The sequence below is a fragment of the Bombus vosnesenskii genome, unplaced genomic scaffold (assembly GCF_011952255.1).
Source record: "Bombus vosnesenskii isolate JDL3184/JDL3185 unplaced genomic scaffold, Bvos_JDL3184-5_v1.1 scf7180000013302, whole genome shotgun sequence".
In the NCBI taxonomy this organism is placed as follows: domain Eukaryota; kingdom Metazoa; phylum Arthropoda; class Insecta; order Hymenoptera; family Apidae; genus Bombus; species Bombus vosnesenskii.
In genome coordinates, this window is record NW_022882951.1 from 1,579,859 (window position 1) to 1,595,683 (window position 15,825).

The 15,825-nt window shown below is 34.1% G+C and overlaps 4 protein-coding genes across 4 annotated transcripts; all 4 read left to right on the top strand.

The window, feature by feature from the left end:
• The first annotated feature begins 1,846 nt into the window (after window positions 1–1,846).
• On the top strand, window positions 1,847–4,137 carry LOC117234102. Its single transcript, XM_033495005.1, has 5 exons — window positions 1,847–1,988; window positions 2,676–2,766; window positions 2,846–2,940; window positions 3,731–3,857; window positions 3,936–4,137. The coding sequence occupies exons 1-5, from the start codon at window positions 1,947–1,949 to the stop codon at window positions 3,998–4,000; spliced, it is 420 nt and encodes a 139-aa protein (XP_033350896.1). The 5' UTR covers window positions 1,847–1,946; the 3' UTR covers window positions 4,001–4,137.
• A 1,509-nt stretch (window positions 4,138–5,646) lies between these two features.
• LOC117234103 (general odorant-binding protein 19d) lies at window positions 5,647–7,304 on the top strand. The gene is made up of 5 exons (XM_033495006.1): window positions 5,647–5,767; window positions 6,340–6,430; window positions 6,508–6,599; window positions 6,803–6,920; window positions 6,982–7,304. Exons 1-5 carry the CDS (start codon window positions 5,726–5,728, stop codon window positions 7,047–7,049), a joined length of 411 nt encoding a protein of 136 aa, XP_033350897.1. The 5' UTR covers window positions 5,647–5,725; the 3' UTR covers window positions 7,050–7,304.
• An 839-nt stretch (window positions 7,305–8,143) lies between these two features.
• On the top strand, window positions 8,144–10,420 carry LOC117234100. Its single transcript, XM_033495002.1, has 5 exons — window positions 8,144–8,262; window positions 9,426–9,528; window positions 9,646–9,737; window positions 9,822–9,939; window positions 10,248–10,420. Exons 1-5 carry the CDS (start codon window positions 8,221–8,223, stop codon window positions 10,319–10,321), a joined length of 429 nt encoding a protein of 142 aa, XP_033350893.1. The 5' UTR covers window positions 8,144–8,220; the 3' UTR covers window positions 10,322–10,420.
• Window positions 10,421–12,744: 2,324 nt separating this feature from the next.
• LOC117234106 lies at window positions 12,745–15,553 on the top strand. The gene is made up of 5 exons (XM_033495012.1): window positions 12,745–12,801; window positions 13,757–13,856; window positions 14,170–14,288; window positions 14,378–14,480; window positions 15,356–15,553. Exons 1-5 carry the CDS (start codon window positions 12,751–12,753, stop codon window positions 15,427–15,429), a joined length of 447 nt encoding a protein of 148 aa, XP_033350903.1. The 5' UTR covers window positions 12,745–12,750; the 3' UTR covers window positions 15,430–15,553.
• The last annotated feature ends 272 nt before the right edge of the window (window positions 15,554–15,825 follow it).

Here is a 15,825-nt window from a genome sequence, read left to right on the forward strand (position 1 = left end):
GAAAATGTTATTGTATGTAAAATAATATTTAATTCTTATATTATAAAAGCGTTGTTCCCTCTGTCTTTGATATTACTTTAATTATTGATAAAAATATTCCCCGAAACGAATATTTTCCGAAAAAATATAGCTGTGTTCGATAAAATAATAAAAACTAGATGACAACAATTAAACGAACAAATTTACTCGTAGAATGATAAATATATCACGAAATAACTGTATCGTTACCCCATATTCTCCATATTTCTTCCAACTCTTCGTTTCTAACTAATCTGTCTAACAGAAACTCTCTGCTTCCACCTCGCAATCTTCAAAACCCATCACGAGACACCAATACGACTTTATATAACGTTTCTAAACAATTGTCCACGACTTTGGATTATACGAACCAGCTTCTACCAACCGTGTAATTAAGACAATCATATCGCAATTAAAAGATTCTCTTGCGGTTACATACACTATTGCACAGAACAGAAAGATTATTATCAGTTATTCGATATCAAACTACCTGTGCGCAACGCCTAACTTACGATAGGATGAAATATCGCACCTATTTTACAACTTTATGACGGTGCACTGGCAAGATTTATCTTGTACGCCCGTAGCTACACAGTCTCATTCGAGCAGACAAATTTATAGTTGGTTGCTCGAATCGATGAAATATTTTGATCGTTCTAAGATGAGGTTGATTTCCGCGGTTTAAACTTCCTTCTGTTACGACGATAATAACGCTCAGATTAATTCAAGGCCGTCCGTCATCCGCCTTTAATCGAAGGAAAAACCCAATCCGGTTCTTCTAATAGTTGGTCGAACTGGTTCGGAATCTTTCTGTCGATGCTTCAGCTCGAAAGTTCTTAATTCTTGCGAATAAGTCCCGTTGCTGTTAAAAGTTGGATTAACTGATGTAAAACGACGATCCTTGTCCGTGACTTCGATGCACTCGTTCTGAAAAAAATGGCTTTCTTCGTTGCGTAGAAATTTGCCAGGCTTTAGCTTTTCTTACACGTTGACACCTTACGTTATGAAGAACATAGGCTACTAATTAAAAATTGGAAGTAACTTCCTCAAGTGCGTGTATCGAATCTGCTACTAATTTCGTTGTTAATTTGATATCCGTGTTGTAGATATCATATGCGCACACCCCACAAATATTTCGTGTTAGTAGACTTTTAGAAAAGAGTTTCAAACCAATAGAAACGTAATTGTTCTCTTAAATTTCTGGGTTCTATGGAACGCGTAATAACTGCAAACTCTTGAAACACAAAGTGGCCGATACTGTACAACGAAAATACTCTCAGCTTTGAGGATACCACGTAGCAAGGGTTAACGCGTACCTGTTACGACGATTCTATTTTAAGAGGCCACCTGTAATCATTCCAGATTTCACACGCGTGTTTGCGATAATTATAGGCAATAATTAGAATAGAATCGAACGGAGTAATTAGCCGACCAATTAATTCCGTCCGTTTGAATCGTAAACGTCGGTTATCGTCCATAAAAAAATGTCTAAAAAGAGAAACCATTCCCATGACGGATCATCGCATGCCAATGGCACTGGGGTGATCGGCGAAGATATCGGGGAATAAATCACGCCTAGCGATCGTTATGTATCGATCACGGAACGTGGCTCGTTAGAAGAAAACCGAATTTTAATTATACGAACGACGATCATCTTCCCTGATTCTGACGAAGTCTATTATTTTTTTTATTCTTCATCCGAAGCAATCGAGGGCCGGCAGATTTTAATCAAGACACGTTACATAAACACCAACATGAATTAAGCAATTATTTCTCTTCCTGTTATTCCATAATGGAATCTTAACACCTCAGAAGATGTTGGACACATATTTCCACAGTTCTGCTATAAATATGATGTTCAAGTGTCGACAGGCGTCAGTCAAGTGTTTTGCTTTCTGTAGAATTTTTATCCGAAACTTACTTACAACATGAGAGTTAGCTTGGCTATCTGCTGCCTCTTGTTCGTTGCGGTGAGTGAGATTCCATATTAATTTAGTGCCTGTCCTGGTTGCTATGGGATCGTTAGAGAATAGAATTCGTTTTAGCTACGGTTGCCTATAAAACCGAAGTTGAGTGTACTTTTGTCCACAGTGAAAGCATTAACATTTATAGAAACATTTGAACAACACGCAGAAATTTCATTGATACCGCAGTGGAACACGACTATCGTAATTATAATACTAACATTTGCAACGAATCTAGAAATGCATATGAGTATACTTATCGCAAGCATAAATTTTACAGATATCATCAAAGGATTTCAAATAGTCGATTGGTCGCTATGTATTAATAAGCAACAAGAATCACGTATAGTTAATTATTTACCGCTTTTTTTTTAACAACATCAGCGTATCCTCTGCTATACCTGAAGCTTCTTACAATTCGCAAATTAAATGAAAAAACGTGTGAACAAGATCACTGCCTGAATCGCCTGTATATGTTTCAAGAAACTATTTATGTTTAACTATAAAAAAGTATTATAACTAGTTATATATTAATTTTTGTATTCGGAAAAATTACTCTTTCGTCAAGCGTTTTACTTTATCTCCTAAAAAAAAAAAAAAGTAAAATGAAATAAACGACAAAGTAAACGGTGTAATGAAAAGGAAGAAGATGTAAAAAATTAAATTTCAATAAACATCAAATGTTTATTTTAGGGAGCCATATGTGACGATAAGGCTGAAGAACTCATAGAAGCTTTAAAAGAGGATATAATACCTTGTTTGGAAGAAGTTGAGATTCCGCAAGGTAACGCATTGCAATAATCATTCAAATTTTGTCGATGATTTCCTAACACATTCGTTAAAACGATCTATCTGTATTTTAGATCAAATTGAGAAGTTTGTCGTTAATGACTTGGAAGGCGAGGAAAGGACCAAATGGGGATGCGTGAAAGCCTGTGTTATGAAACGCATAAACATTGTAAGACATTTTCCTTATTTTTGAACATCTTTTCCTTTATCTCACTGCCCTTTTATTAGGTTGGTTCGTAAGTTTATACTTCAATTTTCTTGCAATTATTTAATTTAACTTTACCCTCAATTTCTCACCAATGTTTGATAGTTCCTGAATTCTTTGCTCGAAAAGTTTCGACAAATTTTTCAATCGTTAGTTATGCTAGAAAATTTCACTTAACTTTTCAACAATGTACCAGGTAGACACACAAATATGCACATATGCATACACACGATTATCGAATATATTATAAATCTCACGTCTTAAATGTCGTCATACTCCAAACAATTGTTAGTATTTATCACTTATAGAAAGTTAAAAGAACGTATTTTTTTCTCTTATCTGATCCTTCTAGAAAACCTTGTTTCTAGAAGACCAGAAACGCAGGAAATCTTCAGGATAAAGAGACGATGTTTCTTCTAAATTTTTCATTCTCGATTCTTCGTCCATCTTCTATTCTGAGTTCTTATTACATTGTCAAAGGATTAGAATAACTTAGAGAGTGTAAAAAAGACGATAGATCATCGAAATAAGGTCTATAGTTAAACAGTGACTGAACAACTTTCTATTCAAAGCCCTAAAATTCCATTGTTGATTAATTTATAACGCGAAACCTGACGTTAATCGTGTCCGTACAGTACCTGACATGTACTCGGTCGTTTTTTCCGAACAATCAAACTTCTCAAATATATATTTACAACTTTTCTATGTTCGACAATCTTCAACTGTGTTCTCTGATATAAAAATGGTTGTTTAGATGACGAACGGTCAGATCCATGTAGACAACTTAAAAGACTTCATGGATAAGAAATTTAGCAAAGAGTCAGAGTCAGACTCTGAACATATGGAACATATGGATAAAATAAAGAAATGTGTGGAAGAAGGTAAGCAAAGATTAAACTGGATAGGAAAGAACGTATCGAATATATAGATTCCTAATAATTCGTTAAAAATCCTTGCAGTTGCTGGGAAAACCGACGAGTGCGACATCGCTTTCGAGTTTTCACGCTGCTTGACACCGGCTTAATTCAAAGGAATTTCGACTTCTTGATTTCTTGAATAGCAGAGAAGCATTGGAATTATCACACAGAAAATAATACAAGATATGATGCAACTGTAAAGACGCGAATACAAAAGCAATTAAATGAAAATTGAGCACTTCAATAATTATTTTTAATTAACCCTCATTTTTCTTTTCATTTTGGCAAATCATCGTTTGTTTTTCGTTTCGTAAATTCAATATAACGTGAACTTAATAATAAAATTGATTAATATGCGTTTTTACAACGAAGTAGACATATATCGTAAAATTTAATAGAGTTTATTATTAAAGTTTACTAAACACGAAGAAACTATTATTTCTGCGGTATTTGTTAACATTTCTCTGACGTATGAATTACAAAAGATTCAAACATCTACGTCACATCTAATCACCTAATCTTCTCATCCACGTAAACATCTGTACACGAATAAAGTCGAATATATTGCACTTAGAAAGACTCGTTTTTCTAAATACAATGAATGACTATTTCACCGATATAAAGAAAGGAAGCGAAAGATGACTGTTGTCACCTTCTATTTGGTTGCCGCGTTCGGAAGCGTTAACTGACGTTTAATGCGACTGGCAATAAGTTCCACTTTCGGCTAACCTGCTATGTGCGGCAATACTGGCACCAGAGAGGATTAAAGTTGTTCGAAAGTAAATTAACAATATGTAACGATTTATTCAAATCTTATTCGATTTCGATATTGGCAATTGACTGACAGACTGACGGATTTAAAATTCTTCGGTTGACAAAATGGTAATTCTTCGGTTGACAAAATGATGATTCTTCGGTTGACAAAATGGCACGATTGACAATGGTAATTATTCGGTTGACGAACGGTAATTAATTATTCGATAGACGAACGGTAATTAATTGTTACTCGATAGACGAACGGTAATTATTATTATGACTTCCCTGAGTCGCTACGTTTATTTATATCTGTCGGAGATGAAAAAAAAATCTCTCTTTTGAAAATGGGGTTTCTCTTTTGAAAATGTTTGGGAAGATCGCCAACGTTTGTTCAAACTGCCGACTTTGTTTACAGTTTAAACCGTCTTAATATCGTTATAAAAACATAGTTAGGTAATTATAGAAACATAGTTGGATAAATTTATCGCAAGATATAGCTTTTAGCGGCTTTAACTGACTTTCACTTCAAATATTGTAAACACGGTTTCAAATAAACGTTTTAAATTGCCCTGATTTGAAAGGAATTACCAATTTTGCTTTCTACACTATACACAACATTCGTTCTCGTAAGATTCTTCGTATCATCTCTAATTAATTCCATCGACAAAGACTTTCGCGGCGTTATTTCATTTTAGTAAAGTATTTTGATATTTTTAAAATTTTTGTCCAGTATTTTGAATCATATAAGTGTTTTGAATCCGATTCGAATCGTGGCTGATAAACAGAACGTCGAACAAGACGATACGTAACTAAAGGAAGTAATTATTATTCCAGTTTTTTGATTAATAATCATATAACCAACAGTTCTCATCATCATCATACGAGACGTAGGTGATCGGAAACGATCCATCAATACGATATACTTTAATAGGTTTTTTTAGGCTATGTATCATATGTAACAGGCTTTTTTATCAGCACATTTGCAATATAAATATCGCCGCAATTCGCTAAGAAAATTTAGTAGTGGAAATATATTCTTAACGCGTATTTCTTGTTTGTTAAAAATCAATCTCAAAATGAAAAGTCTTCTGGTTGGCATCTGTCTTTTGTTAACTATAGTAAGTAAAATATTGATTATTATCGAGTTTGGAATTTCCATCTATTTGAAATTTAAAACGTCTCAATTTGGAATCTCATTGCCTTGCTTTTCTTTAATTTGAAGAATTCCGCTATAGATTTTTATTTCTTTTCCTTTTGCGTTAATCCAGACTAGCTCGACTTTCAATTTTATTTCGTTTCCTTTCTTTCATTCGCAACCTTATAAAGATGATTATACGCACGTGCACGTGCACGATAGAAGCCTGCACGGTTAAACGCTAGGCATCGAGCACGAAATCAGACACCGAAACTAACGTACATATTAAAAATAAAATTGAGAAGAATCCCCGGTAATTCAACGCGTCATAGAATATACAGTGTATAATGGACTTCTGTGCTGTATCTGCTGCTATAAGGCTTTTTACATCTCGATAAAACAATATACAAATTATTTCACGTTTCTCGATAACGTTGCGTCCAAGCAATTTTTACGCGTTATTTCTCCTCAATCGGCAGAGTATAGAAATTTTCGTATAGGCTACGAATTGTTTATTCGTTGAGTATTATTAATCGATATTTATTAATTATTCAGGCAGTTATCCAAGCAGATTTCATCGACACTTACTTGGAGCTTTCGAAGGTTCCTACTCTAAAGTGTGCGAAAACAGTTGGCTACACTGAAAGTTAGTGTAATGATTATTTTCTCCAACAGAGAGACATAATTTATTAAATTGATACGCGAAATATTATAATATTTCAGCGGACCCAAGGATAATATTTGACCAGGAGGTAAAACTGGGAGTGGATAAAGCTTCGTGTTTAAGATCGTGTATATTAAAATCTCTGAACATGGTGAGCTCATTTGAAAGAGGCTTTAAATATTTATTAACATCCGGTAAATTCAATTCGCCTAATAACTTGTTATACTTGATCATCTTTCGATTAACCGATAAGATATTACTATCGAGCAAAAAATTCATAGACGATGTTTTTTAATTTAACCGAAAGTTAAATTACGGAATAGTTGCATAACGCAGAACATCTTTGTATTTAAGTTGAAAGACTCCAAGATAGATTTAGAGATGATAAACGAGTTCATCAAGATCGTGCACAACGAAGAACCTGAGAAGATCGAACCTATGAAACAGAATGCAGTTGAATGCCTTGATAAAGGTACATTACGTCTACCTATTTATTTAAAACTATATTCTTTACTAACACAGTTTCGTTTTAGTTAAAGATATGTCGGACGATTGCAAGATGGCTTACTCTTTCATTCAATGTTACGTGGACAAGTATTAAGAGGATCTCTTAAAAGGAAATTGCAGGAAATATCTGCTTTATATTTTTAATATAACCGAATCTCTTGCGTTACCATTACTTGTAATTATATTACGAATCTATCGTAGAAGAGAAACTGTATGTTATAAAATACACCGTAGTTCGATAACAATCGATGATCACGATCTCGATCAGTTATACTTTAATCTTACAAATTGCACGACAATGTCTCGCTTCTCTTTTACTAAGATAATAAATTGATATAAGACACTTTAATCTTTCTAATCAGTCAACATTAACGTTTAACTTCAAAAATTTCTCAATAGAATTCCACTTCTTTCTCGCCAGTATAATCAATCGATACGATTGTTAAATGCCAATATAATCAGTCGTTACGATTATTTAATCTCCTCGGTGTATCTTTAAAAACCTTGTCGTCGTTATTTTTCCTCTACCTTCTCAATAATCGTATCTTACGCAATTTGTCCAACCAATCTTTATTCTAATCATCTGACCTCACACCAGTTTGCAAAAAGACTTAATCATCATCCTTCTTGCTATCATTCGTGGAACCTTTAATCATACTTTTCTCAACGAATCTCTTTTTCGCTCTATTCACAGTTTCATGCTCTTTCGTCATCCCTCAATATCCTACGATCAAACAGATCCTTCGTCGTCAAAGACTATTCGCTATACTCGACCAGCTCGTTTCTCCTTGGTCGTACGATTCTCAGAAGGCGAATAAGAGGAGGAAGAAACAAACAAATCAGCGAATACTCGATTGCACTGTCATTTCTAGTGTCCTAGTCGAGATTACAGTACTACGGTACAGGACGATGCCATTATTACAGGATGGCTGATTCGATCCTATAATTTACGTTGAACAAGTGCTTCTTCCAAGATCACCGAACGCACGGCAAACGATCACTTTTCTGTGACAAATTTGACGCGTGCCAATGATGATTAGACGTATTTCGGCCGTACTTGAACCAACCTTACGTAAATCGAGGTAGAACCAGAGGCAATTATCTCGTTTCCTGCTGTACGCTGTCAGACCTTAACACCAGCTATTGTCTCTGTTTGTTCTCCATATAAATATCGTCCCACGGGATCCAATACTGCACACTGTGATACCAGGAGGAAACCAATCGATCTTCGTTCAGAAATTAAGTTTTGATACGTCGACTGAAAGATGAAGACCCTTGTGACTTTTACTTGCCTGTTGGCCGCCGTGGTAAGTCGATTTTTTAGAAATTAAACAGGTAACCGCGATAATAAGGAGGCTCATTTTTTAGTAATTCGAGTAAATCGATATAAATCAACTATAGATCGATTAGAGACAAATCAGTTTTTGAAAAGTAGTATAAATCATCCGATGTTAACAATAGTAGCAGAATGCTGTATTTTTTAATCTAAAACCTATATACCGTCCTTTCTCTTCTGATAAATACAATTTAAATATTGGAACCGTCTTCCTTACTGTTGCACAACTTTTTAATTTTCTCGTTCGATTTTTTTTTTGTTTCTAAGACTAGTTTTTTTAAAACTACAGGATGTTTTATCCTCGAATATTATAACGAACGCTTCAGTTTATTAATACTACGTTGTTTAATAAGTTTAACTGTGACGGATAAAGCATCCAGTTAAGAATGGTTTGCAAGTTTGTATTTCATCCGCAGTGTCGGCCAGTTCTTCTTCAGTTTCGATCGAGAAGATTGTATCTTCGAAATTGGCGATCAGAGTATTCACTTTTGCCATTCCATGGTTTTTTATTTCCGGGAAAAAGAGTGTAGAGTAAATAAAGAAATGAATTTGTGGTGTCTATGGTGATAATTCCATTAACAAACGTATTACTGCAAGATGGATTAGAAAGTTTAACGATGAAGATTACTCGAAGATCACGCAGATGAAGTTCACCAGAGACTTGGAAGATGAAAGACGAAGTGACAGGCCGATAACAAATAGCGGTGAAATAGCAAACTTAACTGAACGAAATCCAAGACATTCAGCAACGGAGATTGCCAACATATTGCACGTTTCACGCCAATCAGTCGCATTGCGTTAAAAAAAAAGAACTTGGTGCGATGAACAGATGTGACGTGTATTTAAAAATCAAAGGAATCGCGACAAAGCTTTTTGCATAACATATTACTACTGATACTACTTTTTCCATCATCTGCATTCCTATATTTTCCAAAATGTCAATTTTCATAAATTCACAGCCTAATATTAACATATTCTCTAATCCTTAAGGGCTATCATGGATGAAATTTCACCACATGCGAACTCTCTTCTCTTTGACATCGTCGTCTTCTTATAATACACCGTCGCAATGTTATTTACAATCATACGGCGAACAATAATTTTTTAGCTTTTATCAATAATTTTTTTTTGCAGACGATCGTGCGGGGTATGGATCAGGACGCCGTAATCGGAAAATACATGGAGTACTTGTTGCCGGATATCAAACCGTGCGCCGACGAGCTTAACATCGCAGAAGGTAAAATCTCTTAAAAAATCTTTTAATTCAACGAAATATATTGGAAAAAATATTAGATAAAAGAAAAATTGATTTTTTAGATTCGTTGTGAAATGTATTATGATTATCGCGTTTCAGACACTGCAACGAACATCCAGCAACCGAAAGCTGACGCTGACATCAGGAAAATGGGTTGCCTGAAAGCCTGTGTGATGAAACGAATGAACGTGGTACGTGTATTGTTAACCGAACGATCAGTTAACTTCGACCAATGGTTTTAATCGTTTTTTTTTTCTTCTATCTTTTTTATCTAGTTGAAAGGCTTCGATTTCAATATGGATCCGGTGTACAAAATGATAGAAACCGTCCACGCTGGGAACGACGATGATATCAAACTTGTGAAGGATATCGCAAACGAATGCAGTGCTGGCAGTAAGTATCGATGTTTAGTTCTGATCGACGCTTGACGATTTTATAATCTTCGAATTTTTCTAATTACTTGGCAAAGAAATCGAAAAATTAATAGCAATTTCTCTAAGCATCGTGAACAAACAAATTAGCGACCCTGAGCGGCTATTCTGGATGTTTAAAGATATAGTTTTAAAGTATCAAACAGATGCTATATTCAGAAGGACAACGCGAACAAAGCTTCTTAATTGCTGAGAAATTGTTATTATCGATGATGCTCGTACACATTTGCTGTCCATATTTGTTAACTCGAACTACTTGCTTTGTTATAGCCAAAGGGGAAACAGACGAGTGCAACATCGGTAACAAATACGTAGACTGTTACATAGGGAAGTTGTTCAACTAATAAGACAGTCGACCAAATATCATTCGTCGAAGGCTATGAAGTTGTAATCATTCGAATTACCACGTGTAGTACGTTTAATAAAATGATGTAAGAGATACAGCTCGTGGTGCATCCTTCCCTTCTCCAACTTCATAAATATTAATCGAACCATTGGTGTCGCGTGTCGATTCTTTTTATCGTTAGTGACGCAGCTGAATAATAAACGATCCTTCCGTAATAAAAATTGTCGTAATAAAAATTGCCGATCAAATCTTCTCTACGTAGCCGCTCTTCTAACTTACAAATTTATTAAATTTAAGAAACTTCAAAATATTTTACGACGCGTACGATGTGGTCATCGAACTTCCCTGTGATAAGCGTTCGACTCTACTTTCGCGAACCAGTGCACGCGTTATCGATAATTTCTTCGTTCAAGTTCGTTTAGTTGGCGATATTTCGCGATTCACGATCGATCTATCGGTCGATGATCACGAGGACACGGGCATCCGATATTCGAACAAGAAACTTACATTTCTGACTTAATATTCCACTTGGGTCCGGACCCGAATCCGTGATTCCATCGAAAACGTATCCGACGTCTGTAATCGGTCGTAAAGCCGACCATTTGCAAAAGTGTCTCCGTGTCGTGTCTTCGCTGTCGCGTAAGGTCGTCGTAACTTTATTCCATCCTGTATGCCAGCCAACTTCGACCATTACGGGCTACATTATACCGCCTCACAACGTGAGTCGCTTACGCTAAAGCGATCGTTGCTCGTCGTTCGCTAGACAGCATGCTGTGAGTCAAGCATGGACAATCTCGTGGATTATGAAGAACGACAGCGAGAAAAGAATAATATACTTTTGATATTTAATACGTTTACTTTCTTAAAGATACAATGAAATATTCTTTAAATTGCCAGATTACGTTTCATGGGACGATAGGGGACTAATGTTAAAAATCTGTTTCATTCTTTTGTCGTATCCGTCGCTTGAGAAAGGAAGCTACAACGCGTGGAAAAGATCAAATTCGAAGCTACGAATTAGAAATCCATTAAATCAATGTCAAATATACAGAAATGAGATATTGTGAAAATATAATAATTACTCGCACTGTATAGCACGATTCCTAAAATATTTTAATATAGTGACAAATATAGACCAAAATACGTAATAGAAAATGACTATTAACATAGAGATATTCGAGTTACAGACGAATAAAATAGAAAATAATAAATAACGGACTCGCAGTTTGTACATAATTAAAAAGTTTAAAAATTCTGCATTCGTGTATCTACACCTTTTTAGTCTCTTTTATGTAGTAAAAGATCGCGAAAGAAGAAAGAAAGAAAGAAGATAAAAAGTAAATGAAACCTCTCGTTGCTTTCAAGATGAAAAATTTCCATACACGATCACAATGCATCAGTTTTCACCGTGAAATATCCCGAAAGCATACATTCGCGCGATCGTACGTATACCGGGTGGTCGTAAAACATTGGCCTGTTTCACGTTGAAATGCACACAGCGTCCGTGTCTCGAGTGCAGGTTAATTATTCATAACGCGTTAACGCCGCAGTGTTTATTCATAAGCCAACCGCCGCCACCACCGTGGTGTTTGCGTGAGTAACGATGCCCCGAATCGGCTTCGTTTAATCTCATTCTTATTAACGAAACCCCATGGATCGCTCTTCGAAAAGCCGAGCAACCACGACTTCAGAAAAGACGAAAGTTCATCGAATATTTTAAGTGGAAGATATCTTTTTCGTTAAAATAATACGATAATTATCAGTGAAATTAAAATAGTAACAGCGTGAGAGTTAGTATCTTACGATTAGTTTTAACGATCTTGGTCCACTTTCCAAGCTCTTTCTTTGAGAATTACGCGACGATCAATTGGAGATAAAATAAAATTTTAGTAGTACTAGAATCTTTCTTTCGATCTTTACAAATTTCAGAACAATTCGGTAACAATGGAACGATGGATGTTATTTTGATACGTAAATAATGTTCTTACTTGGAAGATTACAGAATATTCGAAGCAGTAGTATCAAAGTTATCCCCATCTTTGTGTCTTTCTTTCCCTATTTTCATTTTTCTCTTCGTCTTGGATAAAATCATGCAGCTTTCTCCTCTTTTATCTGCATCCCGTTGAAGTAAATAAAATTATATCATTGTTTAAAACCACTTCGTTTGTTCTCTTGTCGTTCTTTATTGCCTTGAACGTCGTTGCTTCATTTTCGCTGACCAACTCACTTTTGATACGTATGCATAAAACAATTTTGGTTAAAATCCGATACGTTTGTCAACTGGGGCACCGTTTTCACGGTCGACGATAAATATAAGCAGAGATACTTTGCAGTCGCGCAGTTTGCATACCTTTTCGCAGAAACAGCTTCTGAATTTCTCGTTGACATCGTGACAGTGATTTTAAAAGATTGTAGTCGTTTGGAAAGATGGGAAAGAGACGATATCTCGCGATTCTTGTCTACGTTCTTTCCGTAAACGTAAGTACACGCAACAAGGTATATTTTTGTGTAGGTAAAATATTTATATAATAATATACAAATAATTGAAAATTTCTACAATTTTAGATTTGTAAAGTTTGTAGATGTAATTACGTAATATTTTAATAAGTTATTTTCGATTGCTTTTTACTGCTTTCTCTTTCTCTTTCTTTAGTAAGTTTCTTTGTAAATATGAGAGAAGATCTCTTCGCGTAAATAAAATTATAATGTTAAAATATGAAATGAAAATATTTTGTTACACTGATATTTGTATAGCGCTAACATGAACAGGATTGCAATTTTTTACGCAATACATGTAAATACACGCAAATAATTTTTAATATACAGGGTGGTTGGTAACTGGTGGTATAAGCGGAAAGGGGGTGATTCTATGCGAAAAAAGAAGTCGAAAATATAGAATAAAAATTTTTCGTTCGAGGCTTTGTTTCCGAGAAAATCGACTTTGAATTTTCGCTTGGTACGCGTGCACTTTATCGCGTCTCGTTATAACGGATCTCACTGTAGATCGTTGTCTCGATTGACGTTACTTTTCTAATTTTTAAAATTTTTAAATTTTTAAATTTTTAAATTTTCAAATTTTCAAATTTTTAAATTTTTAAATTTTTAAATTTTCAAATTTTCAAATTTTCAAATTTTTAAATTTTTAAATTTTTAAATTTTTAAATTTTTAAATTTTTATTCTATATTTTCGACTTCTTTTTTCGCGTAGTATCACCCCCTTTCCGCTTGTACCACCAGTTACCAACTACCCTGTATAATACATTGAACTGCTAAACTTTTGGAGGTATGATAAGTGTATCTGATATTAACTGGATATTAAATGAACTGTATATTAACGGGACCAAAAAGTTTTGTAATTAACATGATACTTTTATACACTCTACGTTAAAAAATAATTAATTATTACGATTGAAGTAATTACCATCTACTACAGATACTCGTCCGAGCAAGCAATCTAATACAATTCACAAAAATGTTAAACATTAATATAAAGGATATACGGCAATGTTTGCACCAGAGCAATCTAACTGACAGTATGTATTATAAAATAACTAATAATTTGTTTCTAAATAATTTATTGTATATAATTTCGCGATTCTTTTCTCTTTTTTAATTTCTTAGAAAATTCTGTATTTTACATTTTCCTTTATAATTCTCATTTCTATTCTAAAAGATATAATCAATGTAAACATATACGTGGTAAATTATTAAATAATAGCAAGTAAATAAAATTCAAGTACGATTCTGTTTAAAAGATTAGAAGAGAGAAATTATTATAATTCATGTCCACGAAAATAATATATATTTGATATTTGTCATTCCTAATGATTTTACCAACGACTATAGCGGATTTGATAAAGTTGGACGCCATTTTCCAAGAGGAAAATATATCACGCGAGAACTTCGAAAACGTCATGTTGGACTTCGGTTGTTTCATTACATGCGTTCTGGACAAAGCTCACATGGTAAACGTTGATTATCATTTAATTCTTTAATTATCTAACGACTTGTCGATATTTCAAACAAAATTTTTGTTATTTCATAATGTTTGCAGGTGGAAGACAAGAACATTCGGTTTGAATATTTATTAAAAACGGCGGAACGCAACAATTTCCCCATAGCCACGAATCAAACATTGAACGAATGTTGCAAAAAGGGTAAGTTTGAATTTTTTGTCAAAGTATAAAACTCAATCTATAGCGCCAATTATTAGAAAATCTAATATAGCGACCGATGAAATTGTAAACTATCGACCAGAAAAATAACGTTAGTATCTTTTTCCTGGAAATATTTTTTTTAAATGTCGGTCACAGATAATATATTCGAACGGTCATTTGCTGTTATCAATAGTATTTGAAATTATATAATCAGATAGAAACATATAATGAGAACAGAGTGTCGTAGAAAGTAAATGAAAAATTCTTGGGAATTTACGAAATTCCGCTTCGACGTAATCGATATTAAATAGCAAATAGAAAATAACATGCACGTTTTTAGAATTCTTAACCAACAATATTTAACGCACGAAATAGATATAAACAGAATAAATTATTCGAGGAACCACAAAGAAAAAGCTACGATTATTTACAAATTATATACTTAGATAACATTTTCCTACTCTTTTTCATAGATTAAAAGCCGTACATGGCGTACACTAACGTTCACAAGTATTTTGACGTCTTTGCGATATATTCCAGATACGTACATTGTATATACATTTCGAATAAAACCTTTTCATCTAATTTTCGCCTCTGATCTTAGCTCAGATCAGCTACAATTAATAGGTATCGATAAAGTCAATATTTAAGCCTGATATTCTCTTTCGTTGCTCTCTTTCCGAGATGAAAATTATATTTCAATAGACATCGTTAAAATATAGGTAGTTTTTGATGTTATCAAAACTGGAGCTATCAAATCAAACAAAACCTAGGCTAGTGTCGGAATTTGTTATTTTTACAGACATTAAAAGCATGCAACTGTTGTCAATAATATCAGCGTAATATCTTCATAAACATCTATTTCATTGTTTCAGCGCAAGAACAGGACGACATTTGTAAGAGTGGATTCGTTTTTGCAACTTGCTCCATAAGACAAACGGGACTATAACAAAATAAATGTTTATAATGTAACCGTATAAAGTATAGAAACATATTATTGTAACATTGAATTGTCCTTGGTAAGAGAATTTATACCGATCACGTGTTATACGTCGATAAGTTTTTTTTGCTGTTTCATTTACCTATCAATGGCACAATTAATATTTCGTGGAATATCATCCGTGTGCATGTTGTGACTCGTAAAATTGTGCTGCAATCAGACGGCGATTTCCACGAAAATTTTAATAGTAAAAAAAAAGATTCAAATCGATTAGCTTAATTCAGAGTTGGGTATCAGAAAAAGACAAACTACCTATATTCCTGTCAAATACGAAACATCTCCCAATAATTTTTCTCTGTCTAGCTTAAAGGTAATAGAAATCATTTTTAATAAAATTTAGTCTTC